At 40.3% G+C, this 24,973-nt stretch overlaps 4 protein-coding genes across 4 annotated transcripts; all 4 read left to right on the top strand.

The window, feature by feature from the left end:
• The first annotated feature begins 6,177 nt into the window (after positions 1-6,177).
• On the top strand, positions 6,178-7,533 carry LOC139461637 (uncharacterized). The gene is made up of 2 exons (XM_071243102.1): positions 6,178-6,232; positions 6,410-7,533. The coding sequence occupies exons 1-2, from the start codon at positions 6,178-6,180 to the stop codon at positions 7,531-7,533; spliced, it is 1,179 nt and encodes a 392-aa protein (XP_071099203.1).
• A 2,959-nt stretch (positions 7,534-10,492) lies between these two features.
• Positions 10,493-11,848, top strand: LOC139461636 (uncharacterized). The gene is made up of 2 exons (XM_071243101.1): positions 10,493-10,547; positions 10,725-11,848. The coding sequence occupies exons 1-2, from the start codon at positions 10,493-10,495 to the stop codon at positions 11,846-11,848; spliced, it is 1,179 nt and encodes a 392-aa protein (XP_071099202.1).
• A 2,978-nt stretch (positions 11,849-14,826) lies between these two features.
• On the top strand, positions 14,827-16,182 carry LOC139461635 (uncharacterized). Its single transcript, XM_071243100.1, has 2 exons — positions 14,827-14,881; positions 15,059-16,182. Exons 1-2 carry the CDS (start codon positions 14,827-14,829, stop codon positions 16,180-16,182), a joined length of 1,179 nt encoding a protein of 392 aa, XP_071099201.1.
• A 4,422-nt stretch (positions 16,183-20,604) lies between these two features.
• LOC139461634 (uncharacterized) lies at positions 20,605-21,960 on the top strand. The gene is made up of 2 exons (XM_071243099.1): positions 20,605-20,659; positions 20,837-21,960. Exons 1-2 carry the CDS (start codon positions 20,605-20,607, stop codon positions 21,958-21,960), a joined length of 1,179 nt encoding a protein of 392 aa, XP_071099200.1.
• The last annotated feature ends 3,013 nt before the right edge of the window (positions 21,961-24,973 follow it).

Below are 24,973 nucleotides of genomic sequence, written 5' to 3'. Positions count from 1 at the left end.
TCAGTGGACTACAAGCCCTCAAAAATAAAAACACTAAAAACCGCCCCAAACTAATAAATCAAATACTCAATAGCTCAAACAACTTAACTAAGTTAGGTAAACAAATAAATTTCATTTGGATCCCCGCCCACGTAGGAATCTTTGGCAATGAAAAGGCAGATAAAGCAGCAAAATTATCCCTTAAACTCCCAGAAATAAGCTTAAACTTACCCAGCTCAAAATCAGAAATCAAAAGTGTCACTAAACAAAAAATCAACAAAAAATCGCAAAATATATACCAAAACTCAAATAGCCAAATCAGGAAAGTACTCAAAAAAACCCTAAATAAACCCAAAATACTACACCCATCCAAACAAATCGACAAAATAATTACCAAACTACAAACAGACCATACCAAACTAAATAATCACCGTTAAATAGCTAATCTACACAAAACAGGAAACTGTCCACATTGCAAACAACAAGAAACACCAGAACACGTACTCATTCACTGCACACACTACCAAACACACCGAACAACACTACAGACCACCCTAAATCTTAAAACCGGACTTACACTAGAATCAATCCTAAATCCACAAAATAAATTAGAAAAATTCAAAGCCTTAGGCATATACCTAATAAAAACGGGACTAATTAGCCGCATTTAAACACCAAATAAAATATTAAAACCAAAACTACCTTATTTAATAACCACCCAACACACACAGCTCCCTTAGTTCGTCCCCCACCCACTCTTGGCATTCTTTCCAAATCTCAAAATTTCAAAATTACTATATAAGCAACCCCTAAAGCCCCCCTCCTGGGTTGCACAAACTCACTTTTCCCCTTTTTGGAAACACATTAAATGGCCTGGCCGGGCCCGTGTGCGACATACGCTTGCAGTCGGAAAGCGCACGTTAAATCTCCAATATAAGTAAGTAAGTAAGGTGAGCAGTACAGACCTAAACACCCTAAGATGCCTAATTGGCTCTAACTGGGGAGCCTCCAAAGATACCCTGACTGACTGACTGATATAGAAGATTTAACGTGCGCTTTCCGACTGTAGCGAATTTCGCACACGGGCCTGGCCAGACCATTTAGTGTAAGGCAGGCAAACAAATAACCTTCTTGTGGATACCCGCCCACGTAGGAATATACGGTAATGAAAACGCCGATAAAGCAGCTAAACTATCCCTCAAAATCCTAGAAATAAGCTTAAACTTACCCATCTCAAAATCAGAAATTAAAAGTGTAAACAAGCAAAAAATCACAAAAATGGCATAGCCTATATCTAAACTCAAATAGCCAAATCAAAAGAGTGCTCAGCAAACCACTAACCAAACCAAAAATTCTACATCAATCAAAAAAAATCGACAGAGTAATCACTAAACTCCAAACAGGACACACCAACCTAAATAACCACCTAAAAAAATTTAAAAAATCACACTACAGGTAACTGCCCACACTGCAAACAACTAGAAACCCAAGAACACGCACTCATCCACTGCACACACTACCTAACACATCGAACCGCATTACAAACCACCCTCAATCTAAACAAGGCTCTCACTCTAGAAGCAATACTAAACCCACAAAATAAACTAGAAAACTTCAAGGCCTTAGGCGTATTCTTAATCAAAACGGAAAACGCATCTAAAAACACAATAACCTACCAAATCAAAATCACATAAACAAACAAACATCTACCCTACCCAGCTCCCTTAGTTCTCCTCCCCAACTCCATCGGCATCTATTCCAAATCTCAAAAACTTCCCAAATTCTATATAAGCAAACCCTAAAGCCCACTCTTGGGTTGCACACACCACTTTCGCCCCTTTCGGAAACACATTAAATGGCCTGGGCGGGCCCGTGTGCGAAATACGCACCTGTCGGAAAGCACACGTTAAATCTCCAAAGTAAGTAAGTAAGTAAGTAAGTAAGGTGAGCACATCTCACTTGTTGAGTCTGTTGATACACAGCTACCTCAGAACCTTGAACAAACCGTTCTTCAAATCCAAGATGGCTGACTTGAAAACTCCTGTTGATGATTCCTTTCACGTCAATTCTAGTATTGGTAAGTCATTCCACATAGTGTTCTGGAGCACCTCAGCACACATCAACTCCTCTGCCCAAGAGACGTGGTGTGCCATCCCTCACACTGCCAGTTGCTGACACCCACCACCATGTACCAACTCTCTCAAGCCTCCACCCGATAGCATCTCCCACCTACCTCCAGGCAACCTGCTTCTCCAGCCCCTACAGTTTCTTCCCTCCCTGCTCCACCAGGTACTACACTTCCAGCTTCAGACCAGGCTCCTATATGCCTTCCAGCTGCACCCTACCACCGAGTCCAGCATTCCTGCCACCAAGTCCATGCTTTCTTCCAGCCCAGTCGTTGGGGTTTTCCAGTGCACCATTGAGTCCATCCTTCTTACCTTCCAGCAAAACGGGGACGATTTCTAGTCCAACAATTCCGCCCATCCATCCAGTATCGATTCCAAACACCCCTGCCCTGTCTACACCAACGCAAATATCAGTTGCCACTCGCCCACATTCAAAATGTATGGACATCAACCCTGTCACAGAGACGCGACCACTTGACCTCAAGCTGCCGTCTTCCCCCAGACCGGACATTGGTAAAGCTGTTGATGACATCATCTCAAAAACACTTGATAGAGTTTCAACAATGAAGACTACCAACTGCCTTTCCTCCGATCGTCAGTCAGCTCTTGAGAATAGACTTCAGTCACTCCAGTCAAGGTTCCCAGCAGAGGTTAAAGAACTATCCAGCTTCCTTGCCTTCCATTCGTCATCTATTCAGAAGGAGCATGAACAGTGTCTTCAAGATGGTTTCTTTCCCACGGACTACCACAACTGGCTGACCAACACATATACTGACCAGCTCCACCTGGTTTTCACCAGCATCGAGAGAAGTCTTAACAATCTAGAAAATCAAAACAAGAAGCTGTCCCGTCCTGCCAGCAGAAACCTCAATCCTGAATCCATCACCTTGATGGAATCGTGGTACCATGAGCATCTCAACAACCCCTACCCAACTCATACAGAAGCTGAGGACATGGCCAACAAGGGAGGCATCACACTTTCTCAGCTCCGAAAGTGGTTTGCAAATAAGAGACACAGGACCAGGAGACCCCGATCTGCCAAAGCCGTAGTTGCTTCCAAGCATTGTGAGGAGTTCCTGTCTGGCATATTCCAGTTGTGAAATATGGACGATAATATCACTTGAATGATAGTAACTGATATCACATATGAAGTCTGTATGATAATGTCTGAGACCCTCGTAGTGCTATTGTAAAATACCTCTTCAATTTATGTTCAAGAGGACCGTCACTTGTATAACATCAATCCCCATGTCTGAAACATAGTGCTATATTATCTTTATTCTGTGCTATAACTGTGATATTTGTGGATGTGAGTGCTGAAGTTGTTATTATTGTTTTGATGACAAATAAAATATGTCACATTAATACACAGTTTTAGAATTGTATTGTTCCTTAGATATGTCAATACTGAATATGGAGACTATGATTTAAACAATATTTATTACCAAAAAGGAACGAGATTGGTTAACTGGTTAAACCTATTTGAACACCTGTCCCTACAAAGGACATTTAACAATCAATAAGAGTAAAGTGAACATAAAATAATAAATTAGGAATAATTGTACCTGCTCTTGCAAATAACATGATGCTAATACACAAGTCACACACAAATACACACATACATATATCGATATTTAAACAAACTGGTTTAAATGGAGACTATATCAACCGATGTCAAAGGTGCGAGATCGGAAATCTAAAATGGAACACTTGTATTTTACACATTCCTAGAAGCAGATCAAAAGGAAGGTGTCTATCCAGGATACGTATGCATTATACAGTTGGGCAGTTGTAGGATGTCATTATGCATCACACATTATCACCACATATGCAGAAAAGCTCAACATAACTATAACACATCCGACATAACTATAACATCAACATTAATATCGCAATTTTACACTACTATGACTCGTGCAACGTGAATTTTGTACATTTTACTTTACTATAACACATTCAACATTATGCACCACACATTCAGCATAAATATCACATGGATTCGAATCCGAGACTCGCCCTGATTATGTGTTACAGTTTAGCAACGCCATGTCCGAGCTCGAGGGTTTTACGGAGGCGGTAAACATCTAAAGCCTGCTTCACTTTGGACTTGTCGTCCCCATACAACAAGCTGACATGGTTTATAACTAACGATACAATTGAAATACTGCTTAAAACATACATCCCCACAACTATGATACGTTCACAATTGACATCACTTATTTAACATTACTATCACAAAAAGCATGTGCTCCTTCACATGCTTTTTCGCGAACACCAGGCGTTATCACTGATTTTTCAGTGACCCATTTACACATTTGTCACTGCTATTTTGCATTTTCCACCCAATGGAGTCTGATGCGTGATTTTGGCAGATCATTGAAAATATCCATTAAAATCAGTTATCAACTCCCCTTTTACAAAAGCGTGTTTTGAAGAAGTGAGCACAAACATATCCTGCCTAATAAATGCGCATATTCGTTTGTATGTCAGTCATTTTCAACAGGAAGGAATCAGTTTATCTTATTATCTTATGTTTAACTAATTCCCTACACTGAGAAAAAAATCTAGTTGATTCGACTAACTTAAATTAGTAACAGCGGCCAGAAAGTTAGTAAACAGCGAATACTAATCCTGCCAGGTAGATTGCATACTTATCAAATTAATATAATTCACCACTTAAACCACACTGTAAAAATGTGTGTAGAATGTAAACACATACAAAACATGTTTAGGAACGTGTTTGAATCCTTAACGGTATGCACATTTGTGTGTTCTGTCTTAACTCGTTTAGATTCTAAACACATGATATGAACCATCGCTTCATAGCCTAAACACAACATTCCCTTAATCCAAACATGCTTAGAATTTAAACACCTTTAAACATGTTTCAAATTCACATGCATCAAGCTGACATGTCGTATACCTCACGATATAACTGTAATACTCATCCAAACATACATTCACCATAACTAGGATACGTTCAACATTAATATCAAATATTCAACGTTAACATCACATCCTCAACACTAGTATCACATATAAGGATGTGCACATTAATTCATATTAATCCAAAGAAATCTTTTCTAAAGGTCCATTACACCAATCCGACTATATCAAATGCATGCGTTAATGCATCAGTATCAAATAGTGATGACACCAGGTTTGGGCGAAAAGATGAGCGTATCCTGCCCCACAGGTGACAACTGTCACAAACACACGAAAAAGCAAGTCAACCGTTAACGTGAAAACAATATACGGGAACATATGGTATAAATCAAAATAGGGAATAACATTGATCAACAATTGTGTTCACTAACGTTACGCATTTACTACAATATTGTTTATAATGTACTATGCTTGCTATGCAAATATTCTACCCACAACTCCGCAGATTGTAGTCTGGGTGTAATTTAACGTTGCGTTCAGCTGCTTAAGATAGTAGTACGAAACATCATTATCATTCGTTAATGTGAAAAAACCCCAACTTGTAGTCGAAACAATCAATCCAATAAACTAATTGGTTTGTGTCAGAGAAAATCAAAGAAAGATACGTCAATCAGGAAATCCCGCCAAAGGAAAATGTTTGTTTAACGCTATCAAAACACTAACCAGTAACACGAAAGACACCAGAGCCAATCAAACATAAAGGGAACACAGCGTTAAAGAAGCCAGAGATCAATGAAACCAATGAAACCCCCATCAACCGCTTTCCGTCATGTACACACTCAAGGACCGTCTATCAAAACTCGATAATCTCGTCATCCTTGAATGTTGATAAGGCAAAGACGAATCAAGAGGCCAAACTTAATTCCAATTAGCTTATTGGCTTGGTGTTATAAAGAAAGAGTAAGCAATTGGTTAGTGAAACCCTAGATCAAAGAAAGTTAAATGTTCAAAAAGAAGCCATGGATCAAAGAGTCCTTACAGCCAATGGGGTTGAAGATGATGACGCCAGAGAGGTGAGTAGAGCATAAAACTCCACAGTTGGAAGGTGAGCACATCTCACTTGTTGAGTCTGTTGATACCCAGCTACCTCAGAACCTTGAACAAGTGAACGTTCCTAAAATCAAAGATGGCTGACTTGAAAACTCCTGTTGATGATTCCTTTCACGTCAATTCTGGTATTGGTAAGTCCTTCCACATAGTGTTCTAGTATCAAGTTCTAATCTATAGATGGAATAAAATGAGTGAGATCTCCTCATTGTTCAAGTCCTTCTTATTCAAAGTGCCATTGGGTAATGTCTATGCCGTATCCATGCCATTGCTTACCCTGAGTATGTTATACAATATTTCCTTTATTGCAGGGGCACCTCAGCACACATCAACTCCTCTGCCCAAGAGACGTTGTGTGCCATCCCTCACACTGCCAGTTGCTGACACCCACCACCATGTACCAACTCTCTCAAGCCTCCACCCGATGGCATCTCCCACCTACCTCCAGGCAACCTGCTTCTCCAGCCCCTACAGTTTCTTCCCTCCCTGCTCCACCAGGTACTACACTTCCAGCTTCAGACCAGGCTCCTACATGCCTTCCAGCTACACCCTACCACCGAGTCCAGCATTCCTGCCACCAAGTCCATGCTTTCTTCCAGCCCAGTCGTTGGGGTTTTCCAGTGCACCATTGAGTCCATCCTTCTTACCTTCCAGCAAAACGGGGACGATTTCTAGTCCAACAATTCCGCCCATCCATCCAGTATCGATTCCAAACACCCCTGCCCTGTCTACACCAACGCAAATATCAGTTGCCACTCGCCCACATTCAAAATGTATGGACATCAACCCTGTCACAGAGACGCGACCACTTGACCTCAAGCTGCCGTCTTCCCCCAGACCGGACATTGGTAAAGCTGTTGATGACATCATCTCAAAAACACTTGATAGAGTTTCAACAATGAAGACTACCAACTGCCTTTCCTCCGATCGTCAGTCAGCTCTTGAGAATAGACTTCAGTCACTCCAGTCAAGGTTCCCAGCAGAGGTTAAAGAACTATCCAGCTTCCTTGCCTTCCATTCGTCATCTATTCAGAAGGAGCATGAACAGTGTCTTCAAGATGGTTTCTTTCCCACGGACTACCACAACTGGCTGACCAACACATATACTGACCAGCTCCACCTGGTCTTCACCAGCATCGAGAGAAGTCTTAACAATCTAGAAAATCAAAACAAGAAGCTGTCCCGTCCTGCCAGCAGAAACCTCAATCCTGAATCCATCACCTTGATGGAATCGTGGTACCATGAGCATCTCAACAACCCCTACCCAACTCATACAGAAGCTGAGGACATGGCCAACAAGGGAGGCATCACACTTTCTCAGCTCCGAAAGTGGTTTGCAAATAAGAGACACAGGACCAGGAGACCCCGATCTGCCAAAGCCGTAGTTGCTTCCAAGCATTGTGAGGAGTTCCTGTCTGGCATATTCCAGTTGTGAAATATGGACGATAATATCACTTGAATGATAGTAACTGATATCACATATGAAGTCTGTATGATAATGTCTGAGACCCTCGTAGTGCTATTGGAAATACCTCTTCAATTTATGTTCAAGAGGACCGTCACTTGTATAACATCAATCCCCATGTCTGAAACATAGTGCTATATTATCTTTATTCTGTGCTATAACTGTGATATTTGTGGATGTGAGTGCTGAAGTTGTTATTATTGTTTTGATGACAAATAAAATATGTCACATTAATACACAGTTTTAGAATTGTATTGTTCCTTAGATATGTCATTACTGAATATGGAGACTATGACTTAAACAATATTTATTACCAAAAAGGAACGAGATTGGTTAACAGGTTAAACCTATTTGAACACCTGTCCCTACAAAGGACATTTAACAATCAATAAGAGTAAAGTGAACATAAAATAATAAATTAGGAATAATTGTACCTGCTCTTGCAAATAATATGATGCTAATACACAAGTCACACACAAATACACACATACATATATCGATATTTAAACAAACTGGTTTATATGGAGACTATATCAACCGATGTCAAAGGTGCGAGATCGGAAATCTAACATGGAACACTTGTATTGTACACATTCCTAGAAGCAGATCAAAAGGAAGGTGTCTATCCAGGATACGTATGCATTATACAGTTGGGCAGTTGTAGGATGTCATTATGCATCACACATTATCACCATATATGCAGTAAAGCTCAACATAACTATAACACATCCGACATAACTATAACATCAACATTAATATCGCAATTTTACACTACTATGACTCGTGCAACGTGAATTTTGTACAGTTTACTTTACTATAACACATTCAACATTATGCACCACACATTCAGCATAAATATCACATGGATTCGAATCCGAGACTCGCCCTGATTATGTGTTACAGTTTAGCAACGCCATGTCCGAGCTCGAGGGTTTTACGGAGGCGGTAAACATCTAAAGCCTGCTTCACTTTGGACTTGTCGTCCACATACAACAAGCTGACATGGCTTATAACTAACGATGCAATTGAAATACTGCTTAAAACATACATCCCCACAACTATGAAACGTTCACAATTGACATCACTTATTTAACATTACTATCACAAAAAGCATGTGCTCCTTCGCGAACACCAGGCGTTATCACTGATTCTTCAGTGACCCATTTACACATTTGTCACTGCTCTTTTGCATTTTCCACCCAATGGAGTCTGATGCGTGATTTTGGCGGATCATTGAAAATATCCATTAAAATCAGTTATCAACTCCCCTTTTACAAAAGCGTGTTTTGAAGAAGTGAGCGCAAACATATCCTGCCTAATAAATGCGCATATTCGTTTGTATGTCAGTCATTTTCAACAGGAAGGAATCAGTTTATCTTATTATCTTATGTTTAACTAATTCCCTACACTGAGAAAAAAGTCTAGTTGATTCGACTAACTTAAATTAGTAACAGCGGCCAGAAAGTTAGTAAACAGCGAATACTAATCCTGCCAGGTAGATTGCATACTTATCAAATTAATAAAATTCACCACTTAAACCACACTGTAAAAATGTGTGTAGAATGTAAACACATACAAAACATGTTTAGGAACGTGTTTGAATCCTTAACGGTATGCACATTTGTGTGTTCTGTCTTAACTCGTTTAGATTCTAAACACATGATATGAACCATCGCTTCATAGCCTAAACACAACATTCCCTTAATCCAAACATGCTTAGAATTTAAACACCTTTAAACATGTTTCAAATTCACATGCATCAAGCTGACATGTCGTATACCTCACGATATAACTGTAATACTCATCCAAACATACATTCACCATAACTAGGATACGTTCAACATTAATATCAAATATTCAACGTTAACATCACATCCTCAACACTAGTATCACATATAAGGATGTGCACATTAATTCATATTAATCCAAAGAAATCTTTTCTAAAGGTCCATTACACCAATCCGACTATATCAAATGCATGCGTTAATGCATCAGTATCAAATAGTGATGACACCAGGTTTGGGCGAAAAGATGAGCGTATCCTGCCCCACAGGTGACAACTGTCACAAACACACGAAAAAGCAAGTCAACCGTTAACGTGAAAACAATATACGGGAACATATGGTATAAATCAAAATAGGGAATAACATTGATCAACAATTGTGTTCACTAACGTTACGCATTTACTACAATATTGTTTATAATGTACTATGCTTGCTATGCAAATATTCTACCCACAACTCCGCAGATTGTAGTCTGGGTGTAATTTAACGTTGCGTTCAGCTGCTTAAGATAGTAGTACGAAACATCATTATCATTCGTTAATGTGAAAAAACCCCAACTTGTAGTCGAAACAATCAATCCAATAAACTAATTGGTTTGTGTCAGAGAAAATCAAAGAAAGATACGTCAATCAGGAAATCCCGCCAAAGGAAAATGTTTGTTTAACGCTATCAAAACACTAACCAGTAACACGAAAGACACCAGAGCCAATCAAACATAAAGGGAACACAGCGTTAAAGAAGCCAGAGATCAATGAAACCAATGAAACCCCCATCAACCGCTTTCCGTCATGTACACACTCAAGGACCGTCTATCAAAACTCGATAATCTCGTCATCCTTGAATGTTGATAAGGCAAAGACGAATCAAGAGGCCAAACTTAATTCCAATTAGCTGATTGGCTTGGTGTTATAAAGAAAGAGTAAGCAATTGGTTAGTGAAACCCTAGATCATAGAAAGTTAAATGTTCAAAAAGAAGCCATGGATCAAAGAGTCCTTACAGCCAATGGGGTTGAAGATGATGACGCCAGAGAGGTGAGTAGAGCATAAAACTCCACAGTTGGAAGGTGAGCACATCTCACTTGTTGAGTCTGTTGATACCCAGCTACCTCAGAACCTTGAACAAGTGAACGTTCCTAAAATCAAAGATGGCTGACTTGAAAACTCCTGTTGATGATTCCTTTCACGTCAATTCTGGTATTGGTAAGTCCTTCCACATAGTGTTCTAGTATCAAGTTCTAATCTATAGATGGAATAAAATGAGTGAGATCTCCTCATTGTTCAAGTCCTTCTTATTCAAAGTGCCATTGGGTAATGTCTATGCCGTATCCATGCCATTGCTTACCCTGAGTATGTTATACAATATTTCCTTTATTGCAGGGGCACCTCAGCACACATCAACTCCTCTGCCCAAGAGACGTGGTGTGCCATCCCTCACACTGCCAGTTGCTGACACCCACCACCATGTACCAACTCTCTCAAGCCTCCACCCGATGGCATCTCCCACCTACCTCCAGGCAACCTGCTTCTCCAGCCCCTACAGTTTCTTCCCTCCCTGCTCCACCAGGTACTACACTTCCAGCTTCAGACCAGGCTCCTACATGCCTTCCAGCTGCACCCTACCACCGAGTCCAGCATTCCTGCCACCAAGTCCATGCTTTCTTCCAGCCCAGTCGTTGGGGTTTTCCAGTGCACCATTGAGTCCATCCTTATTACCTTCCAGCAAAACGGGGACGATTTCTAGTCCAACAATTCCGCCCATCCATCCAGTATCGATTCCAAACACCCCTGCCCTGTCTACACCAACGCAAATATCAGTTGCCACTCGCCCACATTCAAAATGTATGGACATCAACCCTGTCACAGAGACGCGACCACTTGACCTCAAGCTGCCGTCTTCCCCCAGACCGGACATTGGTAAAGCTGTTGATGACATCATCTCAAAAACACTTGATAGAGTTTCAACAATGAAGACTACCAACTGCCTTTCCTCCGATCGTCAGTCAGCTCTTGAGAATAGACTTCAGTCACTCCAGTCAAGGTTCCCAGCAGAGGTTAAAGAACTATCCAGCTTCCTTGCCTTCCATTCGTCATCTATTCAGAAGGAGCATGAACAGTGTCTTCAAGATGGTTTCTTTCCCACGGACTACCACAACTGGCTGACCAACACATATACTGACCAGCTCCACCTGGTCTTCACCAGCATCGAGAGAAGTCTTAACAATCTAGAAAATCAAAACAAGAAGCTGTCCCGTCCTGCCAGCAGAAACCTCAATCCTGAATCCATCACCTTGATGGAATCGTGGTACCATGAGCATCTCAACAACCCCTACCCAACTCATACAGAAGCTGAGGACATGGCCAACAAGGGAGGCATCACACTTTCTCAGCTCCGAAAGTGGTTTGCAAATAAGAGACACAGGACCAGGAGACCCCGATCTGCCAAAGCCGTAGTTGCTTCCAAGCATTGTGAGGAGTTCCTGTCTGGCATATTCCAGTTGTGAAATATGGACGATAATATCACTTGAATGATAGTAACTGATATCAAATATGAAGTCTGTATGATAATGTCTGAGACCCTCGTAGTGCTATTGGAAATACCTTTAAGAGCAATATATATGTTCAAGAGGACCGTCACTTGTATAACATCAATCCCCATGTCTGAAACATAGTGCTATATTATCTTTATTCTGTGCTATAACTGTGATATTTGTGGATGTGAGTGCTGAAGTTGTTATTATTGTTTTGATGACAAATAAAATATGTCACATTAATACACAGTTTTAGAATTGTATTGTTCCTTAGATATGTCATTACTGAATATGGAGACTATGACTTAAACAATATTTATTACCAAAAAGGAACGAGATTGGTTAACTGGTTAAACCTATTTGAACACCTGTCCCTACAAAGGACATTTAACAATCAATAAGAGTAAAGTGAACATAAAATAATAAATTAGGAATAATTGTACCTGCTGTTGCAAATAATATGATGCTAATACACAAGTCACACACAAATACACACATACATATATCGATATTTAAACAAACTGGTTTATATGGAGACTATATCAACCGATGTCAAAGGTGCGAGATCGGAAATCTAACATGGAACACTTGTATTGTACACATTCCTAGAAGCAGATCAAAAGGAAGGTGTCTATCCAGGATACGTATGCATTATACAGTTGGGCAGTTGTAGGATGTCATTATGCATCACACATTATCACCGTATATGCAGTAAAGCTCAACATAACTATAACACATCCGACATAACTATAACATCAACATTAATATCGCAATTTTACACTACTATGACTCGTGCAACGTGAATTTTGTACAGTTTACTTTACTATAACACATTCAACATTATGCACCACACATTCAGCATAAATATCACATGGATTCGAATCCGAGACTCGCCCTGATTATGTGTTACAGTTTAGCAACGCCATGTCCGAGCTCGAGGGTTTTACGGAGGCGGTAAACATCTAAAGCCTGCTTCACTTTGGACTTGTCGTCCACATACAACAAGCTGACATGGCTTATAACTAACGATACAATTGAAATACTGCTTAAAACATACATCCCCACAACTATGAAACGTTCACAATTGACATCACTTATTTAACATTACTATCACAAAAAGCATGTGCTCCTTCACATGGCTTTTTCGCGAACACCAGGCGTTATCACTGATTCTTCAGTGACCCATTTACACATTTGTCACTGCTCTTTTGCATTTTCCACCCAATGGAGTCTGATGCGTGATTTTGGCGGATCATTGAAAATATCCATTAAAATCAGTTATCAACTCCCCTTTTACAAAAGCGTGTTTTGAAGAAGTGAGCGCAAACATATCCTGCCTAATAAATGCGCATATTCGTTTGTATGTCAGTCATTTTCAACAGGAAGGAATCAGTTTATCTTATTATCTTATGTTTAACTAATTCCCTACACTGAGAAAAAAGTCTAGTTGATTCGACTAACTTAAATTAGTAACAGCGGCCAGAAGGTTAGTAAACAGCGAATACTAATCCTGCCAGGTAGATTGCATACTTATCAAATTAATATAATTCACCACTTAAACCACACTGTAAAAATGTGTGTAGAATGTAAACACATACAAAACATGTTTAGGAACGTGTTTGAATCCTTAACGGTATGCACATTTGTGTGTTCTGTCTTAACTCGTTTAGATTCTAAACACATGATATGAACCATCGCTTCATAGCCTAAACACAACATTCCCTTAATCCAAACATGCTTAGAATTTAAACACCTTTAAACATGTTTCAAATTCACATGCATCAAGCTGACATGTCGTATACCTCACGATATAACTGTAATACTCATCCAAACATACATTCACCATAACTAGGATACGTTCAACATTAATATCAAATATTCAACGTTAACATCACATCCTCAACACTAGTATCACATATAAGGATGTGCACATTAATTCATATTAATCCAAAGAAATCTTTTCTAAAGGTCCATTACACCAATCCGACTATATCAAATGCATGCGTTAATGCATCAGTATCAAATAGTGATGACACCAGGTTTGGGCGAAAAGATGAGCGTATCCTGCCCCACAGGTGACAACTGTCACAAACACACGAAAAAGCAAGTCAACCGTTAACGTGAAAACAATATACGGGAACATATGGTATAAATCAAAATAGGGAATAACATTGATCAACAATTGTGTTCACTAACGTTACGCATTTACTACAATATTGTTTATAATGTACTATGCTTGCTATGCAAATATTCTACCCACAACTCCGCAGATTGTAGTCTGGGTGTAATTTAACGTTGCGTTCAGCTGCTTAAGATAGTAGTACGAAACATCATTATCATTCGTTAATGTGAAAAAACCCCAACTTGTAGTCGAAACAATCAATCCAATAAACTAATTGGTTTGTGTCAGAGAAAATCAAAGAAAGATACGTCAATCAGGAAATCCCGCCAAAGGAAAATGTTTGTTTAACGCTATCAAAACACTAACCAGTAACACGAAAGACACCAGAGCCAATCAAACATAAAGGGAACACAGCGTTAAAGAAGCCAGAGATCAATGAAACCAATGAAACCCCCATCAACCGCTTTCCGTCATGTACACACTCAAGGACCGTCTATCAAAACTCGATAATCTCGTCATCCTTGAATGTTGATAAGGCAAAGACGAATCAAGAGGCCAAACTTAATTCCAATTAGCTGATTGGCTTGGTGTTATAAAGAAAGAGTAAGCAATTGGTTAGTGAAACCCTAGATCATAGAAAGTTAAATGTTCAAAAAGAAGCCATGGATCAAAGAGTCCTTACAGCCAATGGGGTTGAAGATGATGACGCCAGAGAGGTGAGTAGAGCATAAAACTCCACAGTTGGAAGGTGAGCACATCTCACTTGTTGAGTCTGTTGATACCCAGCTACCTCAGAACCTTGAACAAGTGAACGTTCCTAAAATCAAAGATGGCTGACTTGAAAACTCCTGTTGATGATTCCTTTCACGTCAATTCTGGTATTGGTAAGTCCTTCCACATAGTGTTCTAGTATCAAGTTCTAATCTATAGATGGAATAAAATGAGTGAGATCTCCTCATTGTTCAAGTCCTTCTTATTCAAAGTGCCATTGGGTAATGTCTATGCCGTATCCATGCCATTGCTTACCCTGAGTATGTTATACAATATTTCCTTTATTGCAGGGGCACCTCAGCACACATCAACTCCTCTGCCCAAGAGACGTGGTGTGCCATCCCTCACACTGCCAGTTGCTGACACCCACCACCATGTACCAACTCTCTCAAGCCTCCACCCGATGGCATCTCCCACCTACCTCCAGGCAACCTGCTTCTCCAGCCCCTACAGTTTCTTCCCTCCCTGCTCCACCAGGTACTACACTTCCAGCTTCAGACCAGGCTCCTACATGCCTTCCAGCTGCACCCTACCACCGAGTCCAGCATTCCTGCCACCAAGTCCATGCTTTCTTCCAGCCCAGTCGTTGGGGTTTTCCAGTGCACCATTGAGTCCATCCTTATTACCTTCCAGCAAAACGGGGACGATTTCTAGTCCAACAATTCCGCCCATCCATCCAGTATCGATTCCAAACACCCCTGCCCTGTCTACACCAACGCAAATATCAGTTGCCACTCGCCCACATTCAAAATGTATGGACATCAACCCTGTCACAGAGACGCGACCACTTGACCTCAAGCTGCCGTCTTCCCCCAGACCGGACATTGGTAAAGCTGTTGATGACATCATCTCAAAAACACTTGATAGAGTTTCAACAATGAAGACTACCAACTGCCTTTCCTCCGATCGTCAGTCAGCTCTTGAGAATAGACTTCAGTCACTCCAGTCAAGGTTCCCAGCAGAGGTTAAAGAACTATCCAGCTTCCTTGCCTTCCATTCGTCATCTATTCAGAAGGAGCATGAACAGTGTCTTCAAGATGGTTTCTTTCCCACGGACTACCACAACTGGCTGACCAACACATATACTGACCAGCTCCACCTGGTCTTCACCAGCATCGAGAGAAGTCTTAACAATCTAGAAAATCAAAACAAGAAGCTGTCCCGTCCTGCCAGCAGAAACCTCAATCCTGAATCCATCACCTTGATGGAATCGTGGTACCATGAGCATCTCAACAACCCCTACCCAACTCATACAGAAGCTGAGGACATGGCCAACAAGGGAGGCATCACACTTTCTCAGCTCCGAAAGTGGTTTGCAAATAAGAGACACAGGACCAGGAGACCCCGATCTGCCAAAGCCGTAGTTGCTTCCAAGCATTGTGAGGAGTTCCTGTCTGGCATATTCCAGTTGTGAAATATGGACGATAATATCACTTGAATGATAGTAACTGATATCAAATATGAAGTCTGTATGATAATGTCTGAGACCCTCGTAGTGCTATTGGAAATACCTTTAAGAGCAATATATATGTTCAAGAGGACCGTCACTTGTATAACATCAATCCCCATGTCTGAAACATAGTGCTATATTATCTTTATTCTGTGCTATAACTGTGATATTTGTGGATGTGAGTGCTGAAGTTGTTATTATTGTTTTGATGACAAATAAAATATGTCACATTAATACACAGTTTTAGAATTGTATTGTTCCTTAGATATGTCATTACTGAATATGGAGACTATGACTTAAACAATATTTATTACCAAAAAGGAACGAGATTGGTTAACTGGTTAAACCTATTTGAACACCTGTCCCTACAAAGGACATTTAACAATCAATAAGAGTAAAGTGAACATAAAATAATAAATTAGGAATAATTGTACCTGCTGTTGCAAATAATATGATGCTAATACACAAGTCACACACAAATACACACATACATATATCGATATTTAAACAAACTGGTTTATATGGAGACTATATCAACCGATGTCAAAGGTGCGAGATCGGAAATCTAACATGGAACACTTGTATTGTACACATTCCTAGAAGCAGATCAAAAGGAAGGTGTCTATCCAGGATACGTATGCATTATACAGTTGGGCAGTTGTAGGATGTCATTATGCATCACACATTATCACCGTATATGCAGTAAAGCTCAACATAACTATAACACATCCGACATAACTATAACATCAACATTAATATCGCAATTTTACACTACTATGACTCGTGCAACGTGAATTTTGTACAGTTTACTTTACTATAACACATTCAACATTATGCACCACACATTCAGCATAAATATCACATGGATTCGAATCCGAGACTCGCCCTGATTATGTGTTACAGTTTAGCAACGCCATGTCCGAGCTCGAGGGTTTTACGGAGGCGGTAAACATCTAAAGCCTGCTTCACTTTGGACTTGTCGTCCACATACAACAAGCTGACATGGCTTATAACTAACGATACAATTGAAATACTGCTTAAAACATACATCCCCACAACTATGAAACGTTCACAATTGACATCACTTATTTAACATTACTATCACAAAAAGCATGTGCTCCTTCACATGGCTTTTTCGCGAACACCAGGCGTTATCACTGATTCTTCAGTGACCCATTTACACATTTGTCACTGCTCTTTTGCATTTTCCACCCAATGGAGTCTGATGCGTGATTTTGGCGGATCATTGAAAATATCCATTAAAATCAGTTATCAACTCCCCTTTTACAAAAGCGTGTTTTGAAGAAGTGAGCGCAAACATATCCTGCCTAATAAATGCGCATATTCGTTTGTATGTCAGTCATTTTCAACAGGAAGGAATCAGTTTATCTTATTATCTTATGTTTAACTAATTCCCTACACTGAGAAAAAAGTCTAGTTGATTCGACTAACTTAAATTAGTAACAGCGGCCAGAAGGTTAGTAAACAGCGAATACTAATCCTGCCAGGTAGATTGCATACTTATCAAATTAATATAATTCACCACTTAAACCACACTGTAAAAATGTGTGTAGAATGTAAACACATACAAAACATGTTTAGGAACGTGTTTGGATCCTTAACGGTATGCACATATGTGTGTTCTGTCTAAACTCGTTTAGATTCTAAACACATGATATGAACCATCGCTTCATAGCCTAAACACAACATTCCCTTAATCCAAACATGCTTAGAATTTAAACACCTTTAAACATGTTTCAAATTCACATGCATCAAGCTGACATGTCGTATACCTCACGATATAACTGTAATACTCATCCAAACATACATTCACCATAACTAGGATACGTTCAACATTAATATCAAATATTCAACGTTAACATCACATCCTCAACACTAGTATCACATATAAGGATGTGCACATTAATTCATATTAATCCAAAGAAATCTTTTCTAAAGGTCCATTACACCAATCCGACTATATCAAATGCATGCGTTAATGCATCAGTATCAAATAGTGATGACACCAGGTTTGGGCGAAAAGATGAGCGTATCCTGCCCCACAGGTGACAACTGTCACAAACACACGAACAAACAAGTCAACTGTTAACGTGAAAACAATATACGGGAACATATGGTATAAATCAAAATAGGGAATAACATTGATCAACAATTGTGTTTACTAACGTTACGCATTGACTTACTTACTTACTTACTTTGGAGATTTAACGTGCGCTTTCCGACAGATGCGTATTTCGCACACGGGCCCGCCCAGGCCATTTAATGTGTTTCCGAAAGGGGCGAAAGTGGTGTGTGCAACCCAAGAGGGGGCTTTAGGGGTTGCTTATATAGAATTTTGGAATTTTGAGATTTGGAATAGATGCCGATGGGGTTGGGGAGGAGAACTAAGGGAGCTGGGTATGGTGGATGTTTGTTTGTTTATGTAATTTTGATTTGGTAGATAATAGTGTTTTTAGATGCGTTTTATTAGTTCCGTTTTGATTAAGAATACGCCTAAGGCCTTGAAGTTTTCTAGTTTATTTTGTGGGTTTAGTATTGCTTCTAGAGTGAGAGCCTTGTTTAGATTGAGGGTGGTTTGTAATGCGGTTCGATGTGTTAGGTAGTGTGTGCAGTGGATGAGTGCGTGTTCTTGGGTTTCTAGTTGTTTGCAGTGTGGGCAGTTACCTGTAGTATGTTTTTAAATTTTTTTAGATAGTTATTTAGGTTGGCGTGTCCTGTTTGGAGTTTAGTGATTACTCTGTCGATTTTTTTTGATGGATGGAGAATTTTTGGTTTGGTTAGTGGTTTGCTGAGTACTTTTTGATTTGGCTATTTGAGTTTAGATAAAGGTTATGCCATTTTTTGGTGATTTTTTGCTTGTTTACACTTTTAATTTCTGATTTTGAGATGGGTAAGTTTAAGCTTATTTCTGGGATTTTGAGGGATAGTTTAGCTGCTTTATCGGCGATTTCATTACCGTATATTCCTACGTGGGCGGGTATCCACAAGAAGGTTATTTGTTTGCCTGCCTTAGTTAGGTCGTTGGAGCTTTTAAGTATTTGATTTATTAATTTAGGTCGGTTTTTGGTATTTTTATTTTGGAGAGCTTGCAGTCCACTTAGGGAGTCGGTAAGTATTAAGATTTTTTTGGTGTTTTTTTTATTCTTGATTATGGAGGGCTGAGGCCATGCCCATTAGTTCTGCCGTGAATATTGATTGGTTGTTTGGGAGTCGGAAGGATTGTGTGGTTTTAGTTGGTTGTGTGGTATGGACTCCGAAACCTGTGTGTTTGGAGGTCGGATCTGTAGATCCGTCCGTGTAAATGTGACACCAATTTGGCCAATTTTCGTGTATGTATGCTAGTGTGGTGGTTTTAGCTATGTTTGGGTCGGTTTGTTTATTTATTTGGCTAGCTAGTGTTGTGTCTATTTTGGGTATTTTAAGTTTAGGGGTGAAGATATTTGATTGTTTGCAGTTTTGTTTAAGATTTTTAATTTGGTGTTCATTTAGGTAGTTTGTTATTCTTTGGGATATTGGGGTAAGTAAGGGGTGTTTACGTGCTAGAGCTTGGTTTTTGGGGCTGATATTTTGGTTTATTAAGTTTTGGATGAGAGGGTTTGATTGGGACGCGGCCCTACGCATTGACTACAATATTGTTTATAATGTACTATGCTTGCTATGCAAATATTCTACCCACAACTCCGCAGAGTGTAGTCTGGGTGTAATTTAACGTTGCGTTCAGCTGCTTAAGATAGTAGTACGAAACATCATTATCATTCGTTAATGTGAAAAACCCAACTTGTAGTCGAAACAATCAATCCAATAAACTAATTGGTTTGTGTCAGAGAAAATCAAAGAAAGATACGTCAATCAGGAAATCCCGCCAAAGGAAAATGTTTGTTTAACGCTATCAAAACACTAACCAGTATCACGAAAGACACCAGAGCCAATCAAACATAAAGGGAACACAGCGTTAAAGAAGCCAGAGATCAATGAAACCAATGAAACCCCCATCAACCGCTTTCCGTCATGTACACACTCAAGGACCGTCTATCAAAACTCGATAATCTCGTCATCCTTGAATGTTGATAAGGCAAAGACGAATCAAGAGGCCAAACTTAATTCCAATTAGCTGATTGGCTTGGTGTTATAAAGAAAGAGTAAGCAATTGGTTAGTGAAACCCTAGATCAAAGAAAGTTAAATGTTCAAAAAGAAGCCATGGATCAAAGAGTCCTTACAGCCAATGGGGTTGAAGATGATGACGCCAGAGAGGTGAGTAGAGCATAAAACTCCACAGTTGGAAGGTGAGCACATCTCACTTGTTGAGTCTGTTGATACCCAGCTACCTCAAAACCTTGAACAAGTGAACGTTCCTAAAATCAAAGATGGCTGACTTGAAAACTCCTGTTGATGATTCCTTTCACGTCAATTCTGGTATTGGTAAGTCCTTCCACATAGTGTTCTAGTATCAAGTTCTAATCTATAGATGGAATAAAATGAGTGAGATCTCCTCATTGTTCAAGTCCTTCTTATTCAAAGTGCCATTGGGTAATGTCTATGCCGTATCCATGCCATTGCTTACCCTGAGTATGTTATACAATATTTCCTTTATTGCAGGGGCACCTCAGCACACATCAACTCCTCTGCCCAAGAGACGTTGTGTGCCATCCCTCACACTGCCAGTTGCTGACACCCACCACCATGTACCAACTCTCTCAAGCCTCCACCCGATGGCATCTCCCACCTACCTCCAGGCAACCTGCTTCTCCAGCCCCTACAGTTTCTTCCCTCCCTGCTCCACCAGGTACTACACTTCCAGCTTCAGACCAGGCTCCTACATGCCTTCCAGCTACACCCTACCACCGAGTCCAGCATTCCTGCCACCAAGTCCATGCTTTCTTCCAGCCCAGTCGTTGGGGTTTTCCAGTGCACCATTGAGTCCATCCTTATTACCTTCCAGCAAAACGGGGACGATTTCTAGTCCAACAATTCCGCCCATCCATCCAGTATCGATTCCAAACACCCCTGCCCTGTCTACACCAACGCAAATATCAGTTGCCACTCGCCCACATTCAAAATGTATGGACATCAACCCTGTCACAGAGACGCGACCACTTGACCTCAAGCTGCCGTCTTCCCCCAGACCGGACATTGGTAAAGCTGTTGATGACATCATCTCAAAAACACTTGATAGAGTTTCAACAATGAAGACTACCAACTGCCTTTCCTCCGATCGTCAGTCAGCTCTTGAGAATAGACTTCAGTCACTCCAGTCAAGGTTCCCAGCAGAGGTTAAAGAACTATCCAGCTTCCTTGCCTTCCATTCGTCATCTATTCAGAAGGAGCATGAACAGTGTCTTCAAGATGGTTTCTTTCCCACGGACTACCACAACTGGCTGACCAACACATATACTGACCAGCTCCACCTGGTCTTCACCAGCATCGAGAGAAGTCTTAACAATCTAGAAAATCAAAACAAGAAGCTGTCCCGTCCTGCCAGCAGAAACCTCAATCCTGAATCCATCACCTTGATGGAATCGTGGTACCATGAGCATCTCAACAACCCCTACCCAACTCATACAGAAGCTGAGGACATGGCCAACAAGGGAGGCATCACACTTTCTCAGCTCCGAAAGTGGTTTGCAAATAAGAGACACAGGACCAGGAGACCCCGATCTGCCAAAGCCGTAGTTGCTTCCAAGCATTGTGAGGAGTTCCTGTCTGGCATATTCCAGTTGTGAAATATGGACGATAATATCACTTAAAAGTGATAGTGTAAAGAGTGAACGTGACTGTTACATATGAAGTCTGTATAATAATGTCTACATCCCTAGTAGTGCTACTGGACATAATTCCTCTATTTATGTTAAGGGGCACGGTCACATGTTTAACATCAATCCCCCTGTCCGTGCCATATTATCTATATCCTGTGATTTTGCTGTGATATTTGTGGATGTGAGTGCTGAAGTTGTTATCATTGTTTTGATGAGAAGTAAAATGTGTCATATTAATGTACAGATACAGACTTTTATCGGTCCTTGACATTTCCACTTTGTTGAATCCCATGAGTTACTGAATAAGGAGACTGTATCAACCATTATCTTTTCGTCTATATCATAAGCGTGCGTTTATGAATCAGTGTCAAATAGTGACGAAACAAGGTGTTTGCTTATCTTGCCCCACCGGTGTCACCTGTCAAAAACACAGGCAAAGGCAAGTCAAACTTTCAGCTGAAATAAAAGTACAACTAACGATACAACTGAAATACAGCTTAAACCATACATCCTATGATACGTTCATGATTCACATCACCTATTTAACACCAACGTGATATTCAACATTACTATTACATGTAAGGAAGCGCCCCATTCATATATTTTTCACTGCTCCTTTGTCCCCCCCCACCCCCCACCCCCCCCTCCCAATGGAATCTGATGCGTGGTTGTGCCAGATCACTTGAAAATAATTGACCAACTCCCCTTTTACAAAAAGCGTGGTTTGGTTTAACCTGTTACAAACACAAAAGGCAAGTCAATTGTTCATGTGAAAAGAAAACGGGAATTTATGGTAAAATGAAAATAGGGAATTGCATTGGGTAGCAATTGTGTTTACCTATTTTACTCATTGACTAAAATATTGTTTACTATGTAGAATATATCAATATACTTTCAAAATGAATTGTTACCTTGAGTATATCATGTCAACAGTGGTGTACATATAATACATTCAACGTATTTTGTCACACATTCTCCATTATGCACGACATAAAACATGCACAACTATTACACATTAAGGTATCTCTTGATAGGTCCCCTGGGCGTGTCAAAATCTATCATCGTGGGTTCGAATCTTAGTTTTCACCCTGGCTATGTTTCTAGGTTTTCGAGCACGATACCCATGCTCGTGGTTAACAAAAAAATTAAACACGTCAACGACCTGCATCACTTTGCTCCTAAATTTCTGTTCAAAGCGTCGTTACACTTACTCACTCCTACCGAATACTTTGCAGATCATTTTCCTATGTGATGACTGTTTCCAGGACAGTGTCAAACGGACAAGGGTTCTTCCCGGGCACACCGGGAATGCACACATCGGGATGGTTGGTCATCATTTCATTTAACGTGTCAGCCGCGTATCAGCAGCCCGTCCTTTCCCATACATCGACATAGTGTAAGACACGTTGAGCCATCTTCCCTTCAGCAGTTGGGTACCCGGTAGGAAGAGGTGATGATGAAATTATTAAGAAGCACTGTAAATATCAGGCATCGGGCTCTCTACAAGAGTGAGGAAGTGTGGTTCTGGAATTGAAAATAAAATCTTACAGAAAATACTGGAGCGAAAACGAAATATTCGTTTGCTGGACACGGTGGATTTCCTTATGTGTTGTGTCGATTCTTAACTTATATCACATGTCAGGTGACTACACTTTGTCTGTTTTATAGTTGTAAACATAGTTTGGAAAAAATGTCACCAAAGGATCTCATTATATATCTCCACGAGTCGACTAAAGCTTAAAGCTCCGAGGCTTGCTGAGGAGTTTTAAAGTTTTCTCAAGGAATGTGGATATATTTGATAATAAAAGAGGATAATATTCTTTTTATCGTCCAACAGCTTTCTGTAACCAGTAACAAGTAGTGTTTTAAGTGTAAAAAGCACTGCTAGCCATGTTCAATAGCAGAGATTAGTTATGGTAACCAGTGACGTCACAGCGGTCTACAAAACATCATGATTCAGTTTCAGTGAAGCAATATCTACGGTGGAGGCCAGTTTTGGATGATAAATGTATTTACACAAATGTATGTGTGCCAAAGTTTCACCCTAACCAGGTATGCAATGTCTGTGACATTTTAACAAAGGCGGTAAATTCGCAGTCACAACATATTATCACAATGATTAATCTCCGTGGCAAAGAAAAATAACGAGCACCTGTGCACAGTCACGTTACAATTTTAAATCAATACAGACATGTAGCTGGGTACTATTTACTCGTTATTGCACTTATATGTAGCAAGTCTTAGAGTTAAGATTTGTATTGATAATAATTTAATAGGTACATATTTTAGTTGAGGTGAAGAAGATAATTGAAGTTATCCCGACATGTTGCGCAGATGCATGTATCATGTGTCGTAGTGTTATCAGGGTGTACTGAGATCCTGGAGAGGTCATCGGCATCTGTGTATCCCTGTTTAGTCATGTAGACACCATCAGCCCTGCTCATGTCGACGACATTCGCAGTACTGCGTTGTACATATATATTGCGTTGTCAAGTACGCCCTGTGTTCCGGGAATGCAGGTTCGTGAAAGTTTGAAGGGAGGGGAGAGTAGGCAGGTTCAACGAAACACGTGTAATGACCGCCTTTCCCTTGCACCTTTGCTGTTAGGAAAGAAGGGGAATTTCATTGAACTTGAATACCTTGGACTGGTACCAGTACGGAAGCCAAACTGTGCCCCTCCATAAACTGGTTAAACGCTTAGACGATCATAACTACCATACCATAATATCAGTGAGTGAGTGAAAAAGGAGTCAAGCCGATTGTAACAATATTCCAGCAATACCCCAGCTGGGACGCCAGAAATCCGTTCAACACATTGTATCCCTGCGGGGAATAGAACCCGAGGCGTCAGCCTGACAAGCGCACATATTGCCACTTGACTATCCAAACCAGGATAGTTATTTTTTTGTTGTTGTTTACTAACCTTCCGGCGGCTGTGACAAATTAGTTAGAATTCGCAAGACTTTTTCTCAGTAAAGTC

Source organism: Haliotis cracherodii, unplaced genomic scaffold, assembly GCF_022045235.1.
Source record: "Haliotis cracherodii isolate W230 unplaced genomic scaffold, xgHalCrac1.p SCAF_15, whole genome shotgun sequence".
Classification (NCBI taxonomy): Eukaryota; Metazoa; Mollusca; class Gastropoda; order Lepetellida; family Haliotidae; genus Haliotis; species Haliotis cracherodii.
The sequence above is the reverse complement of the archived record's forward strand: the minus strand, read 5'-3'. Positions and strand labels throughout refer to the sequence as shown.